We start from the raw sequence: 27,972 nt of genomic DNA, 5'->3' as shown, positions 1-27,972 counted from the left end.
TTCGAGCACAAACTAAACCTTGAAATTAGTTGGGAAACACCAACTACTCCTCATCATAGAAGAGTAAGTATAGAGCATGTTGAGTTGTAGGCGGTATGCGTGGCCGAGGAAGGTGATGAGGAGTACTCTGAGGGAGTTAGGGGAGCAGGAACTACCTTTAAAACGAATACTGAGTATGTGTGAGAGAGCACAGGTCAGGGTTCTTTTAACTTTCCTAAGCGCCACAGGGGTTGTGTATAGGATATACAGGGTACACATAAGAAAGCGTATTCGAGTTTTTTATTGATTTATTTACATTCCGTAAGTCTGTCGTCTGATCCACACTCCGGTGCGGTAGGTGGCGGTAATGCACCATAAGCTGGAGGCCAACCCCCCCGTCAGACAAGTAGCGGAAGCAGCTGCCACCGAAATCGTCGTTGCTAGTTGCCGCCGCCACAATTTGAGCCAGTTTCTTCCTGCAGGTAAAAACACGGAGAATTTAGACCAAAGTCTCCCAAAATGTTTTTTTCTTGCTGTAGCATTTGTGTCACGAGCTGTGTTTCATGGAGTCGATGTAAAGCCCTCCGCGGACGCGCGTCGCCACATCCGTTAGCCGTGCCGTGCTAACGATGTGTTACTTGGAGCTAACGCGCTGTTTTCGGGTTCAGATGTGTAAACACGTTACAGGGAAACATCCCTTCTGGATTCTGCGGACGTGCACGCGCTGAGACAGTTGAGCACGTATTCGTAGAATGTCGCTAATACGATACAAGAAAAAGTTAGTGTGCAGCATTGGAACCTATGAGTACCTCCATTTTCTTACGAGTTCTTCTTTGTCCAAAATTAGAATCACCACTCAATTTGTCTCATAGGGCTTTAACAGGGTGAGACATCCTCTGTCCCTAACCCTCAACAAGAGTCAGGAAAAACTAGCAAAACAACGTAGAGACCTCAGAGAGAGACACATGTGAGGATCCCTCTCCCAGGACGGACAGAAGTGCGACAGATACTGTGTGTGACAGAACACATCAACAAAATAACAGTATTTACATCTTTGATCAGTGATCAGCCGAAAAAAAGCAGATTACACAGATCCTGCACGATTCAGGGTTTACATGGGGTCATGTGTCGTCTTCACTGTCACACCATATTTAAAGTAGAGTGTGGTTTTTTTTCTTCAATCTTTATTGATAGAAACAATGAACATATACACATACATGGAACTTCCTTTACAAATATAAATGGCATGGTAAAATGTGAGACATTCTTTTTTATAGATAAAGCAGTAATGCTTATAATATAATATAATATAATGTAATGTGGGGCGGGGGGATAATACAATTTAAAAATAATAAAAGTAAATAGGTGATTCCAAAAAGATTAGGGCTATCTACTAGTTTGAGTTTCTCTATTAAGTTACACATTTTTAAAGCATTTGTCTCTAGAAGTAGTAGTACTGTGAAATGTGAAATTTGTTGTTTAAAAACATTTCTTGTGTAAAAATGATTTTCCAAGAATAATAATTGTGCTGATTGCTGAAGCATTTCATTTTAATTATTTAGCACCACATAACAAGTTGATAATATTGTACGGTAGAGACCACATGATTATGTCGTCGTATGACTATTGTTGTGTTCCATCTTTCAAACCAAAAACAACATTTTCTTTTGTGATCTTTTAATTTAGGAAATAACCAGTAATGCACATCTTCCCCCAAAGGCGCTTCACCATGTGTAAATAGCAAAAGAAAATATTTTCATAATTAAAAAAATGGATATGGATGAAGGATATATTCTATTGATGATTTCAAAACTGGACTTCCTTGCTTTTGTTAAAAAAAATATATTTACCCGCACTAAAGTTTATTTTTTTACATTACAAGCATTGCTACAGTTCTGAGCTCTTCCTTTCTCACCCTCACCAGGTTGCTGATTTGTTTGAGCTGGTGAATCTCTGAAAATGAGTGATCAGAAAAGTGACCACAGTGACGTGGACGATCTGTCCGACAGTGATGAATCTGAGCCTGAAGAAAAACCAAACACAACTCCCTTTGACCAAGAGCTGGACCATGATGACCATGACGACGGGGACTTCGGAGGAGTTGTCCTCTCTGCGCCAGCCGCTCAGATGTCGTTCAGTCTGAGAGGAGGGGGCTCAGCTTTCTCAAACCGCAAGCAGAGTATCTTTGACAAACTAGACAATGCGGTCCAGCGGACCTCATCTTCTACGAGCCAGGATAACATTACAGATGGAGTGTTTGCTTTGCCTCAGCCTCCGTGTCCCAGCTTGAAGAGGAGCCAACCTCAATCCACCAGCTCCACACCACCAAAAAAGAAAGAATTCCCAGACTACATGGCGCACCCTGAGCGTTGGACCCACTACAGTCTGGAGGACGTGACTGAGACCAGTGATCGGGACAACAGCAAGGTCGCTCACCAATTCCTGTCCAGTCTGAAGAAGGACAGAGAGTGTGATTCCTCCTGTAACATCCAGGAGAAGATGATCTTCTCCAGACCAAGCAAACTGCCTAAGGACCAGACTGCAGATCAGCCGTTAGCTGTCCGAGCAAATAAGAGGGGGATGCATCTCAGTCATCTGGAAGACGAGGAGGGGTGGGTGGAGGCCAGAAAGAAAGAAAAGTCTGGAGGAAAGGGAACAGAGCAGGAGGAAGACGAGATCAAGGAGAGAAAGACAGACCAGGAGAAAAACATTCGAGTTTTGGGTCAACCAGAGGAGGAGAAAAAGAAACAGATGCCGAAAGAAAGAGAGGAGGGGACGGGGGTAAAGACTGAAGTTGCCAAGCCCAGCTTTACCACCTTCAGGAAACCGAAGAGTAAAAACTACAGGAAGAGTACAGAGGAAGACGACAACTGACCGTGATACAACTCTATCACCTCCTCACTGTCATGATGATACAAGTAGAAAACTCCCTGTTGTACAGTCACGTGTCAGAGCTCCATCACCGAGCCTCCTGCTCTTCAGCTCATCAGATATTCTGTAGAACAATACAGTAGATTTACACTCTGGACAATGAGGAGGACAATTTTGAGTCAACTAAATTCAAGAGCAAAAGCCATCTCTGAGGATCAACGTGCACCTGTACAGTCCAATACTGGCAAATCATTGTGTTGTGTCGTAAAACTGTCGTAAAATGTTTAGTTTGTGTTACAGGTTTGATCAATGAGCTCATATAGTGATGGTGGTGCACTGGACTGCTGTGTATTCAGAGGTTGTTCCTAATGTAAATATTAGAATGGACTCTTGAGTATGATGTCATCCAATACAACAGCACCTTTTAAACAGAAAACTGTATTCACACATTTCGGGCAATATCCACAACACCTCAAACTTGATAAAGAGAAATGTTGCGACAGAACTGCTTGATTATCATACATGTATACCTAATAAAATGGACATTGTGTTTATGTAATCTGTAGTTTGCATACGACCAAACAGGAACTGAGTTCAGTTACTACACTGTTGATTTTATCAAGGGAGCTTGATAAATAAAAGGTTGAACTGCAGATTACCTTTTTGGAACATTTTCTAACTGATGGACGGATTAGTCCTTGGTTTCATTGGGCTTCCCAAACCTTAAACATGGAAATTCCAGGACCTTCGGCCCTGTTTCTTAGGTGAGACCTTAAATGCATTTTTCAAAATGACAGCCTATTAAATGGCATCTGTTAGGGGTGTGAAATGTGAGGTAGCGACTTAGTGAACACTCAGTTATTGAGTTTTTATGTGTTTGAAGCAGGAAACATTTTAAAATCATTTTTGTATTTAAAAAGGCATCTAATAGCCTCTATGACATCTAAGCTGAAATCTGGCCACATTGAGGCTGGTTAATGACGGTTCAGTAGCTGTCTAACTACAGGCCAAATGCAGCCCATAGCCGTTCAGTAGATGGCTATTGAACAGCTACATGTCTGATAGTCACCAAAATAATAAATAAGTTAAATAAATTAAATATCAAAGTAGTAAAAAAGTTTGATGTAAACAGTGGTATAGGTTCAATATCATTTTCATATAAGCAGCTTGCCTGCATCCTAGTTACAATTCATGAGTTTACAGTCAAGATTATACATACCAGGGAGTAAAGAAAATTTGGCAGCTTGATCCCAGTCTTCCACATGCTTGGGCAAGATACTCGACCCCTAATTGCCACTGACAGCTTTTTAAAAAAACATTTTCCATAAATTTGAGAAGATTAATAAAATATTTCTAGATACTTTGTACAACTCTCTTCACATACCTACCATCTGGATTCATAAAGAATCTCATATTTATTTGAGGAAAACTTGTTCAAAATTAGAAGTGAGTATTGTTGTGGATTTCGTTACACATGTTTCCAATTCTTCTCTGTTTTAGTGTTCTCAACTCCTCTTCCCATTTTTTCTCAATTGTACTTATTGATATTTCCTCTTTACCTTGTATGATTATTAATAATGCATTAAATTCAGTAGTGTATGTCTGTTTGTTTGCTTTTAAGCAGAAGTGGTAAAAGTGCACACATTCTTTACTCAAATAGAAGTACAGATACTTTTGTTTAAAAAAATGACTCAAGTGAAAGTATAAATACTGATTCAACCTCTTTACTCAAGTAAAAGTTATATAAGTACAGGTTCCGAGATGTACTCAAAGTATACAAGTAAAAAGACTCATGTCACATTCATTTAGTTTGAAGATTATTTAACTTGAACCAGTCTTACTTCAAGTAAAATAGAAAACTATTTACTAAAACGGGTTAAAGCAAGAAAAGATTTGTGAGCATGAAAAACTGTCGAGGAGGAAATGTGTACAATGTATTGAATGAAGTATTTTTAATTTAAATCTGAGCTTGATTCTCTTGTCTGTTTCATCTTGATTAGTCCTTTACGCTGTGTTACGTGTGTTGTGCTTATATGCACTGATAGATACAGAACAAGGAATTGTCTTTTGTGTGTTATTGTCCATTTAGGTTGAAATCTTCCTTGATGGTGGAAAGTCGGCGCTCGATGATGCAAAGTAATAAAATAAGAGCTGAAAGTACAGATATTTGTGTAAATTTTCACTGCTATGCGAATTACACCCAGTTATACTTGTCAATAAAAACAGAATATAATCAATTAACTAAACTTCAAGCATGTTTCAAGGACATAAAAACCTGGATGATCAGCAATTTTCTCTTATTAAACTCAGATAAAACAGAGGTTCTAATACTCTTTCATAAACACCTTAGAGATGCATTACCTAATGATATATTTATTCTAGATGACATTGCCCTTGCTATCAGCGAACTTGGGAGTGATCTTTGATCCCGATTTCTCCTGTGATTCTCATTTAAAACTAATTTCTGGGACCGCCTTCTTTCTCTTATGTAATATCTCAAAAATCAGACATGTCCTGTCTCAAAAAGATGCAGAAAAACGAGTCCACGCCTTCGTTACATCCAGACTGGATTATTGTAATTCCTTATTATCAGGCTCCAGCAGTAAGTCGTTAAAGACTCTGCAGCTTGTCCAAAATGCCGCAGCACGTGTCCTGACAAGAACCAAGAAAAGAGACCACATTTCTCCAGTATTAGCTTCACTACACTGGCTTCCGGTTAAATCTAGAATAGAATTTAAAATTCCCCTCCTCACCTACAAGGCTTTTACCATCATACCTTAAGGACCTCATAGTACAGTACCATATCACCCCACTAGAGCACTGTGCTCCCAGGATTCAGGCCTCTCCACGTTTAAGAGTAGACTTAAAACCTTCCTTTTTATAAAGCTTATAGTTAGAGCTGGTCCAGGCTTGTCTTGGACCTGCTCTAAGTTTTGCTGCTATAGGTCTAGAAGGTCGGGGGACATATGACACACGGAGCTTCTCTTTCCTCTTCTCCCTCATTATCACATTAAAGAAATGAATGTCTCCTACATGTTACTGACTTGACTTCTCCCCCGGAGTCCCTGTGCTTCATCGTTTGCAGATCCCGGACCGCAGCTGTGGCCACATCGCGGATCATGATGGTGGATCGCGAATCAGAGATCGTGATGGCGGATCATGGATCGTAAACGCGTTGGCAGGTGATGGTGGATCCTGATAGCGGCAGTCGATTATGACAATGGACTGTTGTTTATCAAGGTTATCAAGGACTATGATTACAACAAGACTGCTTGATATACAATTCACCTACTCACATACACTACTATTACTGACAATAACTCCTCAATTCATTTGTCATTACTGCTCCCTTCATCTCTGTCTGACATTTTCTTATGTATAAATACTTTAAACATTGACACACCTTTCCATTACGTTACAAACTTTCTTCTAATCAATGCTGTAAATACTGTTATTTTGTTGCGTCTTCCCTCAGTTACACGTGACATCTATTGCACTTCTGTCCGTCCTGGGAGAGGGATCCCTCACATGTGGCTCTCTCTGAGGTTTCTACCTTCTTTTTACCCTGTTAAAAGGGTTTTTTAATAGTTTTTCCTGACTCTAGTTGAGGGTTAAGAGCAGAGGATGTCACACCCTGTTAAGCCCTCTGAGACAATTTGTGATTTGTGAATAGGAGATATACATATAGAATTTGATTTATTGATTGATAACAAAATGCATAACCTGCAACACCCTTTTCATATTTTACCAACTATTAACAATTTTAGGGAAGGCTAAACTAGAATGTAAATCTCGAGTCAAATCCTTCCATTAGTCCAAAAAAAATCTCATAATATCTGTCAATAACGGGGCTTTATTTGGCAACATTTGGCATAGGATGTTTTGTCATCAACTAATCAATAAGATGACAAAGTAGATAAATAAATCAACATTGACTGTCACCTTTCATGTATAACATTTCAAAACAATCAACAGTGAGGAGCGCTGGAAAGGGACAGACGTTTCTCCGACTCTCACTGCGTTTTGTATGTTTTTTTTAGTGACTGACTTCTCTGAAGACTATGCAGCATGTGACATAAACACTATCAAAAGATTTCAGGTAACAAAGCATCTTTTCCCTCTTATAATGTGCCTCTGTGTTGCATACATAAAAAACTGCAATCGATCAATTTGAATCAAAGTCCAGTGCTGCAAATTATCCCTCATCATTTGGCCTTCCTGCAAAATCAGGAAGTAGATCATAAAATCTTCAGAGTGTTGCCAACTGCAGCTTACAGAGACTAACACAAGCCTTAAAATCCTCCATGAATTAATGTACTCATAGAAATATAATAAAAGATTTGACAGAAAGAAAACTGCACGAGATGTGTAAAGGCATTCAAAATGGTTTGTATTTGTAAAGGTTTACAGACAGTCTAAATATGACATTGAACCACAATCTGCAACAGCAATCCTTTCGACAAACTGTAACTACGTCACACGAGTGATGGTCAAAGCTAAGACAACCAGCAGTATAACAACAGGAGAACGGCAAACTTTTACACACAAAAACTTTCATGTCCAAAAAACGTCAGTGTCTGTCACACGAAATGCTTTTTGGAAAAACCCTTCAGTGCAAAGACAAGGACGTGTACTTTATTTATTCATTGAAGAGCTGTTCCATTTTTAGCAGATGTTCATTTTGGCTTTTACCATACACCAATATTCACATCTTCACCTTTGTGAAATGCGTTTTTCCACAATATTGTCATTACTCAAACAGGAAAAGAAATCATAACACACGTGCATTATCTCAAGGCACTTTACAAAGTAAGGGGCGGAGACCAGGCAATGTTACACAGAAACCCAAAAGTTTCCACAACAAGCAAACACTTGCAACTGTGGAGAGAAAAAAAGTCCCTTTTAACTGGAAGAAGGACAAAAATCCTACATGTTAAAGTCTCATGCAAATGTTCCTGTTCCTATTAACGTTTTCTGCAGTGGTGGAGGTAAAGTATGATGCTAACGAGGCTTTGGTTGAGATCCATACTAGTAAAGCAGACATATATTTGTGGCTGCTTCTCCGTAGCTCTTGGATAAACGGTAAGACTTTAAATTAATCCAAGAAATTGTTTAGAAGACTGATTTGGATCCTGCGTTCCTTATCTTTGCATCACATTGGCACCTTCATCCTTTCTGCTCTACTAAAGAAGCAGTGATTGGATATGAACACATTTTACTGACTCAAACACTTCAGTCAGACTACTTTAGTTTTACCTTTCTACTTTCCATATAGATATACATATTTTTAGCACTGAGAAAAGGTCAAAATTCAACTCAGTGTAATTGGCTATTACCAGTAGCTCTGCTCATTGCCACAAGGTATCTCCACAAATCCTGGTTAGTTAAAACCTCACTTTTCAATGTCATTTTGAATGTAGCACATCTTAGAGAACTGCACAGAAGCCGGGGGGGCGTGGAAAGAGAGATTCTTTTTTTTTTTTAGCCAGAATCATTTATTTAAGTTTTTTCCATCAGTGAAAACAGGTAATTCAGTCATATTTTAAACTTATCATCTCTGGCAGTGTTTGTTTTTGGCCCTTACCCCACTCTTCCACCAAGTTTCAATAATCCACACAGACAAACAGCAGTGGCAAACATCACTTCCTTATTCATGTTGTCTTCCAGGTGATTTTGAAAGTCTAAAAACAGTATATATTATGTAATAGCAAATTCTACTTAAAACATTTTGCCTAGTAATGTATTTCGAAGATAGCTTTCTGTCGGAGAAGTCAGGTGGGATAGTATAAATAGTGCCTAAGAGTATGTTGTGGTGGATAAGTGGGTCAAACATGGGTCTTTTACCTAAGAGACAGGGCTTTAAACCCGACTATACTTATCGACTTAGTTCACTTATTATTTTGGGTTTTTCTCTATTTTTATTCTTTAACCTTGTGAGAGCTACACACTGTGCAGTCACACATGCGGGCCAGTAATGAGATAGACAGGGATGGTAAACTATGATTCACAAGAATTACTAAAAATCTGTAGGGAGAGGCACAAAGAAAGATTGAAAAATGATCCTGGCCAAAAATAAAATCTTGCTTGCCTTTCACGACTTATGTAGAAAGACAACTGTGTTGATTCATTTTATGTTCAAAATGTGTCACTAGTATTTGTGGTTTACCACCTACAACAACATTGGTTTTAACCAGGACCACAACCATTCTATAACCTTATCCAAGTAGTTTTTCTCAACACAAACCAGTCTTTTGTTACCTTAACTCCAACACCAATAAAGCAGTTTAAGCCCAAACTGAACCAGACCTTACCCAGATCAAAACATTGATGTGTGAATCATTTTTGATCATGTAACGCTGGTAGATTATTGTCCTGCTGATAGGAACAGTAGCTGCAAAAACATTTACACATTATATTCATATCAGAGGAAGACAGTGGCAAAGCATGTGTCTTTACTTGTTGGGTCCTTTTGGGGCTCTCTCATCCTGTCACGAGTAACAGTCATCAGAAAACAATGAATCCTTGTTGGTTATTAGCAGGTCCAATCCAAACATGTGAATATTGGTGTGAGGCATTAGGAAACCACGGCGGTCATCCCTAAACCCTCCTGTTTTTGGCATTTTATATCTTTTACGAAACTTTCAATCAAACAAACTTCACATTCACAATCAGTAACGGGCACTAAAAACCACAACACAGGAACAGCAAAGCAAACAGTCAAAAGGCACACGCAGCTCTCCGAGGCACCGAGGCCTCCTTTGTAGAGTGGGTAAGAATCCTGGTGTTGAAACTTCTGTTGGGTTTGGTTAATGGAAGGGACACTACCCGCAGGTCAACCACCTTGATCTTCATCGACATGCTGAGATGCTCTAAAGTAACACTTGGGTTGATTCATTTCTCAGAGCCTCACTCTAGTTTGGGACCACCTGAGCCTCCAGTGGAAAGGCCACACCACCTCCCACTGCTTCAGTGTGCTTTCTTGTAGGAAGGCGGATCCTTGGATCAGCTATGTTGGTGGTCTTGGCCCTAATTGGCTCTTCCTGCTGCCTTCAAACCACGCAAATCCATCTGACTGCAGGCGGAAGAGGACCAAACACATCTGTTTCCATTCTTGACTTTTGTCTTTACCCACCGTCTCTCAGAGAAAGGACCCAGCGGTTTCATGGCTTTTCAATCACTGCATCACACACTTCTCTTTCTGCTGCTTAGCGTACTTCCTCCTCCGCTGCTCCAGGCCTCGTTCCAGACGCTCGTCCTCCTCCAGGGCTCTGAATGACAAGAGGACAAGTCTCAGGTTGGATTTGAAGAAGCATATGATGTTTGTCTATCTTCATAAAAAAGTGTGACAGAGCACATATACTTCTACTTCCAGCTGTCGACACACACAGCATAACAATTCACATTTCCATCATGTAATTTTGCATCTTCAGGAAGGAAGGGATCGTTAAAGAAGTTAAACAAAACCTCAGGAACACATCCAACCACATCTAACAAAAGCCTTCACCACTGAAAGCAGAGTCCCTCACTCTCTGTAACAGTGAATGGAACTATTTGAATACAGTTAGGACATAGACAGTCACATATTTAACATGAAGGCTGACTTTCCCAATGTCTCTTCAAACACACTCACTGTGGGGATTAAACAGCGGCAGGAAAAAGGTGACCCCTTTGGAATTATTTGCGTCTATATATAAATGTGTTTATTTTTGTGTTTATTTTACATGATGGTGGATCGTGGTGGGAGCTGAACAAGACTGCTTGATACACAATATGCCTATTGCCTACTTTACCAGTACTGGCAATAACTCGCTGCTCCCTTCATCTCTATCAGACATTTTCTTATGTATAACTACTTTAAACATTGACACACCTTTCCATTATGTTACAGACTGTTTCTTTTTATCATTGTTTTAAATATTGTAATTTTGTCGATGTGTTCAGCAACACGTGGCATCTACTGCACTTCTGTCCGTCCTGGGAGAGGGATCCTCACATGTGGCTCTCTCTGAGGTCTCTATGTTTGTTCCCCCTGTTAATAGGGTTTTAGTTTTTCCTTACTCTCGTTGAGGGTTAAGGACAGAGGGTGTCGCACCTTGCACAACACAGTGTCCTTCAGCACTATAGGTAAATAAACTATTGTAAATTAAAGTTTCCCACGCCCTCAGTTGTAGAGCAAATAAAAGAAACAGACGACTCTGATAACACTCCAAGCAGCACAGTGACTGTGTCTCACCCTCTCTCTTTGGCGTCCATGTTGTGAACCAGTTCGTCTCTCTGGTTGACCAGTGACACCAGCTCCTGTAGCAGCAACTGCTCTCTGTGTTTATGGGCCTGCGTTTTCTGCCACTCTGCACCAAAAAAGACAGCAGAGGCAAACAAAGGAAAAGAGGTGAGAGGAAGGATGAACCTTTAGAAGCTATAAGGAGGGATTGGGAGGGTCAATTTGTTAAAAAAAAAACCTCCTCAACAAATCATTTTATGTTTACCTACACTGTCAAGTTGATTTTGCATGCTTGGAACAGCACCAGAAACGGTACCAGACAATAAACAAGCAGCTTATGTATATGCTGCAGAGGCCCAAAAAAATAAACCCCACAAATTTGTGTAAACTATCTTATATAAATCAATAAATACATTTATCCTGCACAGTCATACATCTGATACAACAGCACAATCCACAGTATAATTCCAGTCAAGGACCTTCATTGCATGTCCATCCCCTCACTCCCATTATGTCCTGTATGTACCACTACTGCAATTATCAAATAAGGACAACAATCGATTTTTAAATGTATAAACAGTTCTTATTTCACTGAGAAAAACAAATTAAAAAACAAATAGTGAAAACACACTGATAAGACATATAAATGGCATATGAATGTCTAAAGATACAACCAGAGGGTCCCAAATGATCACATGGTATTTCACCTCCTGTTAATATCTGATCAGATAAGTACTGCATCGTGCAGCAAAGCTGTTGCTGAATATGTACATACAGATCAAACCAACTGTTTGCATGTCAGTGTGGTTACAACCCCCCCTCCCTGCACTGTTCCACCTGGTCACTTAGATAGCACAGTCAGGGGAAGTGAAACGAGTACAGGCTTCCACTAAGGAAATAAATAATAGTCTCTAAGGCTGTACATCTTGAAATCTGCATTTTAACGAATAGCACTTTCAACACCTCACGCCTTTAATAAAAATAATTTGGGTGTTCATTGTCCAATATATCATCACTTGGACACTTTGACCTGACCTGTCTCCCCTCACTGCCACATGCACTGAGCAGATTTGTGAAAGTATTCTGTAAAAGAAATTTACTTTGAGTCATTGTAATTGGTCATATGCTGATTAAATTACAAAGTGTTCTGACAAGAAACAAGAATTCAATATATGCATTCCAACAGTATTGTTTTTTTCCGATTTTTATGTGACAGCTCATCTTATGGGTATTTCACTCTGTACTTTAAATATTATTTTTTTTAAATCACAAACTTTGGATATATTCTCAAAGTATGCAACCAACAGTGAACGCTGGTCCACTCCCCACAGGCTGCTTATTTCACAGATTACACTCACAAAAGAGTTTCTGTGGCTATTGTTAGAAGGAGAAGTTAAACTGTACGTCTGAACGAAGTCATTCAGGAGGAAAGCTGCAGTCACGCATATCTTTAAAGGCACTTCCTCTTGGCCTTGGGTGCTTTCATTATATGTGATCTAATTCAGTGCATTGAGAAAGCAGGTCCTGAGAACTAGACTGAAATCTGAGTATTCAACCACAGTGTTTTAAGGGAGTACGACTATGATATGGACCATTGTTGAAGCAGTATGTTTAGAAGCCAACTTGTACCTTCAATCGCCATCATGTCTCTCAGCTCTTCATTTAACAACTCAAACTTCTTTTCCAGGTCTTGTTCTTCCAGCCTGTCAATCAGAAGAGATGCATTTCAATGTGTAATACGTATGGATGGGGGGGTTGCATTATAGTTTAAAAGTGAATATAGGTAACAGGTTTTTAGGATTATGTTATGGAATCCCACCAAATTGGTTTGGTTTATGTCAGTTTGACCTTCATCTCCACCGGTGTTTGGACTAAGATGTGTATGTATCTGTATGAGCGTGAAACATGTAGAACACTCTACTTGCTGATGAAAATGATGTGAATTTGAAAAGGAGAATTCTTCAGGATTGCAAAATAATGTACATATAAATCTTGCATAGCTCAGGCTATCTTCCTTTCAGTAGCTGTTCTGGTGCTTTTGTGTCACACATTTCTATAAAGCCATGACAAGTGGACAACAAACAAACACTAAATACTACTTGATGGACAGTAAATTCTACAGTTTATACATGTTTCCATCAGTAAAGTGTGGATGTCTTACATTAGCTGCAGATGGTCTTGCCTCCTGATTAAAGCATTCTTCTTATTAACCAGTGTAAACCATTCCTGAATCAACCTCTCCTCCTCCACCTTGTCACTTCCTGTGAGAGAAAATCAGATCATTATGGAAATCCTTTCAGTTTTCAGCCATGAAGATATTAACTAAAGATACATTTCAAGGAATAACATTGAATAACGACACAATGAATGGGAAAAAAAAGAAAAACCACAGAAGGAGATGGTGGTAAGTAACAATATATTACAAGTCCCACTGGTGTCCCTTTTCTTGTGGCAGGAAGGGACATATTTAGCTGCCAGCCCTGCACATTCTTTGTTTTCCCCTACAATGCAGGGTCATTTCTCCCTTTCCGTCTTACTTTGGAATTCTGAGATTTCTTCTTGGAATAATAAAAAAAAAAAATTATTCTCTAATGTCTCTGTATATTTGACGCTGTGTGACAAAGTGTAGTTCTGTCTCTACAGCTCCCTCATCACAGTGAGAGCACAGCCACTCTATTGCCTGACATGTTCAGTCTGAACATTGTCAATGTCTTCTTCAGGTTTTTATCAGTTACTGTGGTCAGGTAGTCTGCCACAGTTCACTGTCTGTCTAGGGCCAAATACGTTTCTAATTTGTGCTTATCTTGTCATTTCCTGCCAATGGGTGATTTTTTATTTTTATTTAGTTATAATTTGGTTAAGGTCAGCTCTTTGGAATGATGGTGTGTCTGCTCCGAGGCTGGTTGGGGTTTGTGATGTCATAAGTTTGACTCCTTTCTATGTTCAGCTCCTGCCTACTGTGCATCCAGCTGTCACCATGAACTCCTTCAATGAGATTTTTTATTTTCTGTCAGACATCCGACTATCTTACCTGTTTCCAGTAGCTGTCTGAGTTTCCTCTCCACCACACCTGCTCTGGTATCAATATGATTTTGTTCCGCTTCGAGGGCTTCCATCTGACTCAGAACATACTGACTGGGGTCCTGGATAAATTGTTACACACAAAATCAGTTGAAAGCATTACTTCATACAACATTGTGTTAACAAGAGCAGTGCCTGGCAAAACCTACCCATTTGGAATGGGCTGATTGATGGCCTATAGTAATGCTGGCTGTAGTTTTATTTTTGCAATACTAGTATAGTCAGTGTTTATCATGAAATTAAACAGATTTTGCTTTCCTTCTGTGCACATTTGTGATTTTTAGTTTGAATGATTTACTGCTGATTTTTTTTCATACATTATATGTCAGTGGTGCTTTTGAAAAATGATCTGGTGGGATGATATTATTGCTGGCAGGCGAGTTTTGAATTACAACAGTGGCTGACAACTGCTAGTGTTTTATCTGATTTATCTGAGGATGTAGAAGAGGACATTTTCAACTCCCTAGCCCCGCCCCCACTGACTGCAGCACTGTATGCCTGTTTAATAAAATTGTATTAAAATTGAACATATCATGTGTCCAAATCTGACACTGCACTTTCCCAGGTAATTTACAGTCGACATGCCTAGTGTAAAGCTGATAAGATGAACAGTTCGCGAGATGCCTTCGACATACAGATGATTTAAAATGGTTACAAAATAAAATACTACCACAACTACTTCCTGTGTGACCAAAGAGAAGAGTTTCAAAAACTTCTTTCCGAGGGAAACCCCAGTTCTTACAAATTTGGACTAAGTACAGAAACAGTTCTAGAGATGCAACCCAACAATGACACGAATGGTTACTGACTGACCTGGCCTTCTGGTCTTCCCTCCTCAACTACTGTGTCTGTTCTCTCTGCAAGACAAACATAGAAATTAACTATATCATTTATTTGCATACTTCACTAATTAGATTGTTAGAAACAGTTGGAATTATTCCGAATCATCAAGTCAAATGTTGACAAAAACAAATGCCAGTTTTGTTAAGGTTTAGTCAGTGGTGATAATGTTTTTGACTCCAAAAAACAACAAGAATTTACCAGTTTCCAGCTTCCTCTGGCTAATTACACTGTCGTCTTGGCCGGCAATGACCTACACAGACAAAAGAGATAAAAGTTATCATTAATAAGTAAAAGACAAATGTAACGAGAATTTAAAAGGATCAATGACCTAGGCAATAAGGCATCATACCACTGATATGTCTCCTTCCTCTAGAGACCCACTCCTCCGCTGTGACCTTCGTTTCTTGACCAGGTCAGCATCTTTGACATGAGAGAAACCTGTCTTGGACAAAAGACTTGTTCTTGGTGGTGCTACGGGAGACTGAGCCCCACCTGCCCCAGCAACCTGCAACCGTTTAGTTCTTGGCGGTGGAACCACATCCTGACTGGTTTTACTGTCCTTCTCTGCAGTGCCTGCTGTCCCATTCGTCTCAAGACTTATACCCTCTTCCTGGAGCCTTTGGGCGCAGTAGCGAACAGTTGCTTCTGGGTCGTCTTGGCTGTCCCGGTCCCCTGCCACTGCATAGCTGGACTCGCTGCTGTCCTTCTCTATGTGAATCACACTGAGCTGCTGGCCTGTGAAATGGGTGCGTATCTGGTTTAGGTAGGTCATGACAATAAGGCGGTCAGGCACTGCTAGCATGACCATGTCTGACGGCTCCATCAGCCTGGAAATGCCAAGTTCAGCAAAGCCATCAAAAGCCTGTAAGATGTAAAAAAAATTCAAGAATGAATGATTATATTATCAACAAACACTGAAAAACTTTGTTGGAATATAATATGCTATGTCGGTAATGTAATCAACAAATAACTTGATTGATTACCTTTTTGTTGTTGTGCTTGATGTCATATGGGTCAAGCATTTCATAATTACTATACAAAGAAAAAGAAGATAAAATGAATACATAAAACACTTTATGCGGTGAAAGCAGGATTTAAATTGTTCCTTACATCTTTTCTGGTTGAAAGTGATGTAATATGGCACAAAATGCCAGACCATTCCTCCAAGAGGTGCTAAAGTTGGTGATCTTCATGCCTTTGTGACCCTGCGTGACTTCTTGACACCATTCCAGTAGAGATTGGCTCGACATCACTAAGGTGGGACTGGACATTAGGCTCTATAAAACAAAAAAGACTTCTGTTATTATGGGTTATCCATTTGGGTGGGAGTACGATAACAGAAAGAAAAAATGTTTTACATACACTGAACAAGCACTTACATAAGAACACTTGTACACCTATTTATGCAATTATCCAACCGGACAATAATGTGGCAGCAGCAGTAAATCATGCAGAACCTAGGTTGATCATCAGACATCAGAATGAGGAACAATGGGATCTCAGTGACTTTGACTGTGGCATTATTGTTGTTGAGTGGTTTGAATATTTCTGAAACTGCACAACAGTCTTATGAGTTTAATTGAAATGGTGCAAAAAGTTGGGAACAACTATCTGGTGAGCAGCAGTTCTGTGGACAAAAACCTTGTTGATGAGAGAGGTCAAAGGATTATGGTCAGAATTTGCTGGAGCTGACAGAAATGCTATGGTCACTCATATAACCATTGTTGATAACTGTGGCAAGCAGAAAACCATTTTTTTTGAATAAATGTAAAAGGTTGGGTCAGAATTAGGCATCAACAGCATGAATCCATGGATCTACACTGCTGGAGGCGTATTCGTGTCGAGAAAGTTAACTGATGCTATCAGTCATGGGTAAAATGTGATTCATGTGCACCCCTTGATTGCCACCAGCTTGAGAATGCACCAGGTCACAAAGCAATAGTATAATAATTACAATGGAAATCAAGATGATAAGAACAAAGTTCACCAAATCCAATAAAAAAAAGTTGAAAGAGGCTCCCAAGCTCCTTAAAACTGAGGGGAAGTGCAGCACTGGTGCTAGCTCTCTGGAGGCTTCTTCGTCCCAAGCATGATCTTGCACAGTTATTAAATCAATTGCTAATACACAAATATTGAAAAGTTTTGACAGACTGTCACATACCTCCGAACAGGCAGCCCCATCTGCAGGTCTTTTTTGAGGTGTTGTCAGTTCTCTGGTTTGGTGAAGGCCAGCATCTTGTGTCTTGCTGTCATCTAGATTAGACCCACTCAAGCGCTTCTTGCCACGAGTCACAGGTACAGGCTGACCTGAAGATTCTTCTGTCCTCTCCCTTTGCCTAAAGGGACAAACAGAAGCAAAGCAAAGTGATTAAAATAGTCTGAAGTTTCTTTCAAAACACGTTTGTCCTGAAAAAAAACAATCTGGTGTTATTGATTTTCCAAACCATTTTGTTTATGTAACCACCTTCAAAGACAATATTAAATATTTTGAAATAAGGAAATGGCAATGCTTCTTATAATATGTCGAGAGGATATTCAGTCAAATAAACACACATCATGTCACCTATCTTCCACTAATCTTACCTTTCATCCTCTAAATAACCAGCAGCTACATCTACAGACACAAAGCCAAAGTCCAACTCTTCATCTCTCATTTCCTTCCTTGGTGTTATTTCCATTGGTTCACTGTATTTACCATCCTCTACATGCAGCCAGTCATCCTGAGAAGACGCAGCAGTGGAAGCAAGGGACTTCTCTGCCTCGACTTCAAGGCCTTTTTCAATGTCATCCTGCTCAGATACTGCATCTGTACCATTTGCTGAATCATCTGACACAACATGTTTATCTGTAAAAGTCCAGCCTTCAATGATTTCATCCATTGGCCTCTCAGTATCCTCTACAGGATCCGGCTGAGAAAAATGGTCTTCTTGCATTGCTGCTAGCACTTCCCGTTCTACCTCTGATGCAACGTAATTTTCACCTTGGATTGTGACAAAGCCTCCTTCAGAGCCCAAAGTTAAATCCAGGGATGGTGACCATTCCTTTGTCTCCTCGCAAGTGACAGATGTATCTTCTGGGTTACTTAGAGATGATCCTAGGGGGGGATCCACAGGTGGCGTGCTCTCTAAATCAGTCGCACTGAGACGTTTCTTGACCCGAGGCGGTGGAAGAGACAAGCTTGACTGTTCATTCCGTTGGACTGTTTCACGACCAATCAAATCAGCTATTGCTTCTGAGTCACTAGGAGGTGGTGAGCCAGAAATTGAAATGTCATCTGGGAAGGAATCACTGAGACGTTTCTTTACTCTTGGTTTTGGTATAGGCAAGGTGGAGGATACCGTGGTCTTCTGTGAAGCATTACCATCCTCTACTTGAACACTGCTGTCAGTGTTCAATCGGGTTTTCCTCAAACATACACCGCTCACTTCTTCTATCAATGAAGAAGGCTGATGAACCAGAGGAAGAAGGTCTTTGCTGTGTTGCACCATAGATGAAATGGATATGGGTCCACCTTGCCTTGCTGCCTGTGCCTCCTCTGCCTGGGAAGACTGAGATGTTCTCGCTGTAGCTGTGAAGTCATCTGGGAAGGAGCCACTGAGACGTTTCCTCACACGAGGCCTTGGGATAGGTTGACCTGTTTGTTTGTCTCTATCTGCCTCTGCTATCTCTGGGGCATTTTCTGATTTCTGAGAAGATGCGATGTTGACTGTATCACCAACTGTATGACCTGCTATTTTTGACTGATTTATCTTTTCTATATCACCCATCACAGTGTTGTCAATCTCCACTGGTGTTGTAATGTCCATGGTTGCAACGATAGGTACATTTTGAGCCAAAACACCCTTGTCATTGACAATTTTGCTATATTTGCTTGAAGGATATTTCTTTCCACGTTGTGGAAGACGTATCCTCTTGATGATTGAGAGAGTAGCAGTTTGCTCAACCTGAAATATCTCTGGTTCTGGCTTTGGGGTGATGCTGTCAATTCCCTTTGTTTCCGAGGAAGTCATTATTTGAGTTAAGACCTGGACAGGTGTATTATTGCTTTTCTTAGGCCAATCTGGGTCACAATAGATTTGTTCTTTGTCCTTTGAACAGAACAATTCTTTCTGTGCAGATGTACTCCCGAGAGATTCTTGTTTAATGCTTTGTTCTTTTCTTTCTACAGGTTGTGAAGAGATCATTTCAGTGGCAGTTTGACATGGTTTATCAATGATCTGTAAAGGCTCAATTACTCCACAGACATCAGAGCTTCTCTGACAAGCTCTCTCAGTGGTAGAAGGATCAGACGTTTCTAAAGCTGGACTAACTTGATCTTTAATATCTTGTTGGTTATGAGTTATTTCAGAAAATTTCTCTCTGATGACTGAGTCTTCTCTCCTTACTGGTTTGCAAGGGGAAGCTTTCTTCGGAGGTTCAGGTGGCAAACTCCTATCTCTTTTTTTAATACGAGGAGGAGCAACATACATGGATATTGGCACAGATTCTGCTTCCTCTTTGTGTTCATGTTCACCTGTGGATATTATCTGAACACCAACACTTTCTGGGTCATGACATTTCTGAGGTACAAGGTTTATGCTGCAAGATGGGGTAAGATCAGTGGCCGGTTTTGTGGGATCATCAGTAGAATATTTCCGAACAGACTTGATTGGAATAGCTTTATGCTTTTGTTTTCGGTCTGGTGTTAAACTATCCTTTCTTCTAAGTGGCCGTATTGGAACAATGTCTTTTTCTTGAGTAGATCCTTTCTGTTGAGGCACTGGAATGCCACGCTTTGGCTTTCTGCCACGCTGAGACACAGCAATGTCAGCTTGTGGTCTAGCTGGACTTATGTTTTGTTCATCCAAGGGTTTGCCTTTAAGTACCCCACTATGTTCATCTGCACCTGTAAATGACTCATTTGATGTACACTGCAGGGAAGTAGCAGACATTTCCTCCAAGCTTGCTTGTTCAGGGCTTAAGGAAAAGAAAGAAAAGACTTTAGAATATTCTGTTCTTGACTTCTTCGTACAGTTGTTCCATGCACTCCATCTCCAACCAATTAATAATCTCCATTAATTTGCTCAACTTAAAAGACAGCAACCAAGTCTTGTTTCACATCACAAAACACAAATTACATAATTTTGAGTATTCTGCTTTAGTTACTGTATGTACACACGGCATGACACAGCAGCCCATACAGGACAAAAAGACAACGTTGACCTTAGTTTACAACACCTATATACAACACAAAAAGCAAAAGCAGCTTAACCATACCACATCACAATGCCAATCCATACAGCTATTACAAAGAGCTGACATCCAAATTTCCTGACAAGTAAGCGCTCCTCGGCAGAACAAGAGACAATGTTACAACACAAAATGCCAGACGTGTACGTTGTCACGCCATGCAACCAAACACTTGCATGTCACAGTCCACCAGCACTCACCCTTTATCCAGCTGTGAAGAAGACAACACCGTTCTAACCTCATCCTGTTCTACCGGAGTCTCGTGCCTTGGTAATAAACTTTCTATGTCCTCTGATGTTTGAACAGAGTCCTGCCCTGTGAGTGATCTCTCCTTTGTATGCCATTGATCATCAGAGACCTCTCGTCCATCTATTTGTTCACCATCTTCTGATATTTCAGTGATATCTGCCTCCGTCAACGGTGGCCATTTCTTCATGCCTGCACAAACTAAATGCCAGTCGTCACTGTCCGTAGTTGGTGATGGAGATACTGATTGATCACATACCAAGTTCCTCATATAAGGTTCAGCACTTGTTGGATATTTGATGTTTTGGTCATTGTCAATTTCTTCGAACTGTCCCTCTATCTGCTGTATAGGAGTAGTGTTGTCTGCCACATGGAGAACAAACTCATCTGAAGGGGTGTCTGTCTTGTCCTTCGGGTCCATAAAGGAGTTACCCTTGGGTTGGTGCTTGTCTTCCATTACAGTGGAACTAGATGGCCCCAATATGGATACTACTGTTTCATAACTGTGAGAAATGGATAGTGAAATTTGTGAGTGACTTCTGGAATCATGCAAAACAATGTTTTCAATGATCATGTAGCAAATTATAACAACCACTGAGTATTGAAATATAGAAATAAATGCAGTCCAGTTTTTAATTTGGTTTAACTTATTCAACATCAAGCCTGTTAAAACAATGAGTATAACGAGCGATGAGCAATATAACCTTTGTTGCATGCTAGATTAATTTAATACCAGTCTAACACTTACCCCTTATGGAAAACACCCATCATAGCCTTTACTAATCCTGGGGTCTCTTCCTCATTTGCTGACATAGAGTTTTCTGCCAGTTTTTCTGTTACTGTTCCCTCTGCCTCCAACACTTCCCAACCCAAGACTCCTACTGGCTCTGATGTGTCCAACGTTTTCTTCACTGTTTGGGTCTCTTCTGCTGCTATTCTGTCTACTTGCGATACGCTGGGGACCCAAATGTAAAAGATTGTAAGGCATGATCCACATAGATAATACTGTAATGCAATACAAAAAGTGATGAAATACAGATTTAAGAGATGCTGATATTCACCATGCACTCTATAATCAAGATACTAAAGCTACTGTTTAATAGTTCACAAAGTCCATGTTAGGCAAGCACTAGATGGACCCCCTTCACAGCAAACCACGCCAAATTACCGGGCTCTTCAACTTACCCTTTTTGTATAGAAAGGTCTACGATTTGCTTGGCACCATCTTTGATTTTTTTCACTGTCATAAGAGCAAACATAATCAAAATGACAAAAGAAATGACACAGAAATAAATTGATCCTTCAATTTGACCATAACACTGTAAATCTCACCATGTGTAAATTCTGTGCTTTGGCTGCTGACAGATGTAAAGGGAACACCAGGAATTATTGTGTCTTTAGGGTATGACTCAGCTGACTGTCCAATAGGCAACTCTGGGGATGTATGCTTTTCAGTAGAAAAAGACAATGGAGTAGCCATGGTTTCTTCCTCTGTTTGATTAAATTGCAAAATGCTGGGGAAACCAGGAGTTTTAGTCAAATGTGGACATGATGGCGCCATTGCTACCATGGACTTAATTTCATCTTGTTTAAGTTTTGCTGGAAACATAACAATAAGAACAATCTTCTCATTCTGCTGCTTATTAAACAAGGCCTTTCTGTGTGGTGTCCTTGTTTGTATTTCGTTATGTTCAGAACTAAGCATCCTTGCTGAGGGAAAACCTGGGACACATGAAACACATGGGGTAGATGTGTATAAGCTGACCATGTTTGGTGGTCTGTTTACAACTTGAGCAGAAGGAAAACCACGTGCTCTGGCCTCTTTTGGGCAGGATGTCACTAATGTCACCATGCTTTTTATGTTAGAGCAATCTAGCTGGTCCTGTCCATCAAGTGTCATAGTCACATCTGTCCTCTTCTGCTGAGGTTTTTTCCAAATTGGTTTTGCTTCATGTAGCCATTCTGTGCTTGGGGTTGTCGTCATTGATGCAAATCCTTTGAGACTCGAAACACTGGGGCAGCAAGGTACAAAACGTATTATATTGGGTTCAATCTTGGATTTGGTTTGAGGTGCAGAGGGGAACCCAGCGATCCTTGACGCCTCTGGGCAAGATGGTGCTAAGGCCAACATTTTTTTCACAGTTTCTCCATCTAGATTTGGCGTATTTATCAATAAAATTGTCTCCTTTGTAAGAAAATCACACAAAGTGTGTGGATCGAAAAGCCACTTGAATTTTGAGGCCCCTTCACTGGATGCACATCCTGGGAAACTGCATACTTTTGGACAAACAGGTACAAGACTCAGCATATTGTATCGGGGGTAGGATGGGAAGCCTGGAATCTTTGACGCTCCTGGGCAACATGGAACCAAAGAATGCATGTTTTGTTTGTCTATTTTAGTTGGTGAGCTGTTAATCCTAAACAGAATTTTCTTTTGCGGTCTGTTCATCAATGAACCCAGTTCAGTAACCCATCCTTTTTCCTCATGACCTTCAACTGATGAGCATCCCGATATGGTAGAAACTGCAGGGCACAAAGGAAGGAGGTTGACTATATTTAGGCCATAATACACTGTTTTTGGATTTGGGATAAAGGGGAAACCAGGAATTCTTGACACTTTAGGGCAGGATGGTACAAGGGAAATCATATTCTTCATTATCTTTTTGTTGTCGTTTGATGTGTCAAATATGACCCCCTTCGTTGGTAATCTCTTTAACAGTGATCCCTTTTCTGTTACCCATGTTAAACTCATATTCCCAACAACTGATGGGATTCCAGGTATTCTGAAACTTGGGGGCACAGCGTAGAGAGGCTGATGATATCTGGTACGCAATAAACACTTGGGGGATTTGGATGAGAGGGGAATCCTGGCATCCGCGCTGCTTTGGACATGGTACAAGGAAACCATATTCTTCATTATCTTTTTGTTGTCGTTTGATGTGTCAAATATGACCCCCTTTGTTGGTAATCTCTTTAACAGTGATCCCTTTTCTGTTACCCATGTTAAACTCATATTCCCAACAATTGATGGGATTCCAGGTATTCTGGAAACTTGGGGGCACAGCGTAAAGAGGCTGATGATATCTGTTGCACAATACACACTGGGGGATTTGGATGAGAGGGAATCCTGGCATCCGCGCTGCTTTTGGACAGGATGGTACAAGGGAAACCATATTCTTCATTATCTTTTTGTTGTCGTTTGATGTGTCAAATATGACCCCCTTTGTTGGTAATCTCTTTAACAGTGATCCCTTTTCTGTTACCCATGTTAAACTCATACTCCCAACAACTGATGGGATTCCAGGTATTCTGGAAACTTGGGGGCACAGCGTAGAGAGGCTGATGATATCTAGTACGCAATACACACTTGGGGATTTGGATGAGAGGGGAATCCTAGCATCCGCGCTGCTTTTGGACAGGATGGTACAAGGGAAACCATATTCTTCATTATCTTTTTGTTGTCGTTTGATGTGTCAAATATGACCCCCTTTGTTGGTAATCTCTTTAACAGTGATCCCTTTTCTGTTACCCATGTTAAACTCATATTCCCAACAACTGATGGGATTCCAGGTATTCTGGAAACTTGGGGGCACAGCGTAGAGAGGCTGATGATATCTGGTACGCAATACACACTTGGGGGATTTGGATGAGAGGGGAATCCTGGCATCCGCGCTGCTTTTGGACAGGATGGTACAAGGGAAACCATATTCTTCATTATCTTTTTGTTGTCGTTTGATGTGTCAAATATGACCCCCTTCGTTGGTAATCTCTTTAACAGTGATCCCTTTTCTGTTACCCATGTTAAACTCATATTCCCAACAACTGATGGGATTCCAGGTATTCTGGAAACTTGGGGGCACAGCGTAGAGAGGCTGATGATATCTGGTACGCAATATACATTTAGGGGATTTGGATGAGAGGGGAATCCTGGTATCCGCGCTGCTTTTGGACAGGATGGTACAAGGGAAATCATATTCTTCATTTCCTTTTCGTTGTAGTTTGATGTGTCAAATATGACCCCCTTCGTTGGTAATCTCTTTAACAGTGATCCCTTTTCTGTTACCCATGTTAAACTCATATTCCCAACAACTGATGGGATTCCAGGTATTCTGGAAACTTGGGGGCACAGCGTAGAGAGGCTGATGATATCTGGTACGCAATATACATTTAGGGGATTTGGATGAGAGGGGAATCCTGGCATCCGCGCTGCTTTTGGACAGGATGGTACAAGGGAAATCATATTCTTCATTATCTTTTTGTTGTCGTTTGATGTGTCAAATATGACCCCCTTCGTTGGTAATCTCTTTAACAGTGATCCCTTTTCTGTTACCCATGTTAAACTCATATTCCCAACAACTGATGGGATTCCAGGTATTCTGGAAACTTGGGGGCACAGCTTAGAAAGGCTGATGATATCTGTTGCGCAATACACACTTAGGGGATTTGGATTAGAGGGGAATCCTGGCATCCGCGCTGCTTTTGGACAGGAGGGTACAAGGGAAATCATAGTTTTGATTGCTCTCTCATCTCTTTCATATATGTCAGTCAGTGACACCTGCTTTACTTTCATTCTTGGTTCAAACAGTGGCTCCTTGCTGATTTTCCATTCTTTTGAATTATGAGATGATGGAAATCCTAGTATTTGCGACTCTTTTGACATAGAGCATGAAAGACTGATCATATTTGTCATGTCAATACCATAACTCATTCTTGGTTTTGGTACAGAGGGAAATCCAAAAATGCTGGATTTACTTGGGCAACTTTGTGCAAGAGGAACAATTCCTGTCATGTCTTTGTGTATTCCATTGTTCTTTAGTATTAATACAGATTCCTTTTTAAATGGCTTCTCCCATAATGGATGATGAATAATGTTCCAATCTTTGCTGTCAGCTTTCTGTATTGATGGAAAACCAGCTATAAAGGAGATAGCTGGGCAAGATTGAAGGAGATTGATGCTACTAGACCCTTTACAGATTACTGTAGGTGGCAGATCAGATGGAAATCCATGCACTTGAGTCTCTTTTGTAGACGTTTGGCCTACTGACATGGCCTTCATTTCTTCATTGTGAGGTCTATCTTCAATTGTAGCTATGTTGATTTTTGGCAGCGTTTCCCCTACTGGTTGGTAATCTGGAGCCCAGCTTTTGTTCAACTGATACTTCATTAATGATGGAAAGCCTTCAACACAAGAAGTTTTTGGACAAGAACTTAAAAGGCTCATCATATCTGATTCATGATTTACTTTAGTAGAAACTGCCATGACAACAAGCCCAGTTTTAATTTTCCTATCTATAAGTGGTTTCTGTTGAGATATCCATGATCTGTTATTAGCTCCACTGATAGATAGTACGCCAGGTATACTTGATACATGTGGACAACAGGGATGCATATCCACCATACTTTGTCCACGGAAAAGAAAACTGTAGTGTGATAAAGATGGGAAACCTAGAGTTCTGGCCTCTCTGGGACAAGACGGTACCAGTAACACCATTTCTTTCTTGTTCATTCCATCCTCAAGAAATGCACATCCTGGAAATATTCCCTTTACTTTTGATTGTTTCTCCCAGATTGGCTTATGTTCGATAAGTGAATGTTTTTCTTTAACAGGCAATTTAGATGGCATGCCAACAATGTTTGTCCTACTGGGACATGTTAGCATGAAAGAGGACAGTTTGTTCTCAATTTCAGTCTTAACATAATATGGCATACACTGTGCACTAGGATGGGAGGAAGTTTTATCCACCGTTTGTTTAACAAAACCTGCCTCTTCTTTTAAATGAGCACAGTCACTGGTTAGAATTCCCTTATTCTTTGGTGGCTTATTCCTTGTAGACTGGCTGTCCAGTGGGCATTCATTCATTTTTTCAGCAGTAGCAGAAAATTCAAATATGCCACTAACTGCTGGGCATATTGGTAACAGATCTGTCATCCCAGTTTCTGTCTTTGTCTTCAGTTCATCCTCAGTGTTTAACATCATGGCAGCACCAGGGAACATTGGGAACACCTCTGGCAGCTCTTCCCACAATATGGTCCTGTTTGTAGGATGTTTTTCTAACATCTGCTCAGCATTAATTATTGGGGTCTGGGATTGGGGTTCTGCTGCACCAGCAACAACTGGGCATGATGGCTGTAGTGAAACCATATTTGGAGGTCTAAAGAGAAGGTAAATACAAAGCTTTAGTCAAAAATTAACAGAAGGAATGTGCCAAATGAAATGGTATTGCATTAGAACATTCCTAATACCAACAATGTAATTCTCCATATTTTCATTCCAATTGAGTTGTACATTGCACCTCAGTCAATCAATGAAAAAGCAATTAGTGATCCATGGTAAAAATACAACAACTGTGTATATGATAGCAAAGATATACATAACTTCTTTTATTATTTATTTTAAAAATATTTTTTTAGTATCATGCATGCAAATAAAAACAACACCACACTTGCTCCAGTCTGTATTAAGAACTCTTCACAAGAGCTAAAAGCTGCACTCCTGCAAGCAAAACATCATGCAACATTTGCTTAGGTTGAATCAACAACTACTGCTTTACTGCCAGTGCTGTAAAGCCCATGGGTGAGCTGAAAAAAATACTTCCTATCAAGTCCTTCACAGCCGATTCCTCCAATACTTCCTCTAAAGTTGTACCGCATATGCTCTAAATAAAAAGCTCAGAATAAATATTGAACTGTAGCTTTCTATTAACATAATTGTGATAATTCTTTAAATTAAGATTTTCACCCACACAGATGCAGAGGATGTTTTTATACACATCTTTGTTAACTTAGTACCTCCACTGATTCGTTAAAAAATACTCTTTTCCAAAAATCTAATGTTTCTTCTGACATCTGCACCAGGCATGGTGTCTTTGTTACTTTCTTATTTTTACTTGCGCTCGTGCAATATATATATAAGTCCACTATTAACATAAAAATGAAGCCTACCTAAAGAGGGCATTATCATCATGCAACACATAATTACAAATAAATTATTCTGACAGAAACAAATGCCACATGTTATTCTCTCTCCCACTTACTGACTCTCACAAGTATTGAACATACCCTTGGTTCACAATGCCATGGCATGTAGTGAAAACATCACCTCACTCTAATGAAAAGGTTTCATTTGGCTCTTCTACAGGCATGACACTGTGACCCTCCACAATGACTCATGCACCCTCTCCTAAGTCCTCCTGTCAGTATATGTTCTCATTTATTGATATATGTGTTTTTCTTGACTTTCCTTCTGACCCATGGGGTTGAAGCAATGACAGGGGACAAGACAGACATCGTTGTATTAATTTGGGAACCGCACAGCAATTTAAATCTCCACAGACGACACGCACGACAAAAGCAAATGCAACACATAATTGCATCACTGTGCAATCCAAGGCAACCCACCTCTTTTTAACACTCAAGAATAGTGGCGTGTCAGGAATGGAGTGCCACATTCTGCAATGCAAGTTTCTGAAAACAGAGTCAGAAAGCAAATGTTTCAATGTCCA

The 27,972-nt window shown here is 40.2% G+C and overlaps 2 protein-coding genes across 11 annotated transcripts in view; one reads left to right on the top strand and one right to left on the bottom strand.

Annotated features, from left to right (window-relative positions):
- The first annotated feature begins 322 nt into the window (after positions 1–322).
- tssc4 (tumor suppressing subtransferable candidate 4) lies at positions 323–3,503 on the top strand. Its single transcript, XM_035149214.2, has 2 exons — positions 323–461; positions 1,904–3,503. Exon 2 carries the CDS (start codon positions 1,939–1,941, stop codon positions 2,851–2,853), a length of 915 nt encoding a protein of 304 aa, XP_035005105.1. The 5' UTR covers positions 323–461; positions 1,904–1,938; the 3' UTR covers positions 2,854–3,503.
- Positions 3,504–7,219: 3,716 nt separating this feature from the next.
- The window catches only part of ehbp1l1a (EH domain binding protein 1-like 1a), a 42,909-nt gene continuing 22,156 nt past the window's right edge, over positions 7,220–27,972 (bottom strand). For 8 of the 10 annotated variants that reach the window (XM_047338765.1, XM_047338769.1, XM_047338766.1 and 5 more), the window contains 2 exons: positions 27,869–27,934; positions 23,598–26,622 (listed from right to left, as the gene is read on the bottom strand). In XM_047338765.1, coding sequence (XP_047194721.1) covers positions 23,820–26,622; positions 27,869–27,934 — 2,869 coding nt within the window. In that variant the 3' untranslated portion in view covers positions 23,598–23,819. Of the gene's footprint in view, positions 10,119–11,083; positions 11,199–12,700; positions 12,775–13,232; positions 13,333–14,102; positions 14,215–14,965; positions 15,010–15,193; positions 15,246–15,344; positions 15,858–15,978; positions 16,028–16,105; positions 16,273–17,156; positions 17,332–23,597; positions 26,623–27,868; positions 27,935–27,972 lie in introns of those variants that run through there. The other 2 variants (XM_047338774.1, XM_047338773.1) reach the window with 2 other exon arrangements.

Source organism: Hippoglossus stenolepis, chromosome 23 (genome assembly GCF_022539355.2).
Source record: "Hippoglossus stenolepis isolate QCI-W04-F060 chromosome 23, HSTE1.2, whole genome shotgun sequence".
In the NCBI taxonomy this organism is placed as follows: domain Eukaryota; kingdom Metazoa; phylum Chordata; class Actinopteri; order Pleuronectiformes; family Pleuronectidae; genus Hippoglossus; species Hippoglossus stenolepis.
This window is presented reverse-complemented; position numbering and strand designations above follow the sequence as displayed.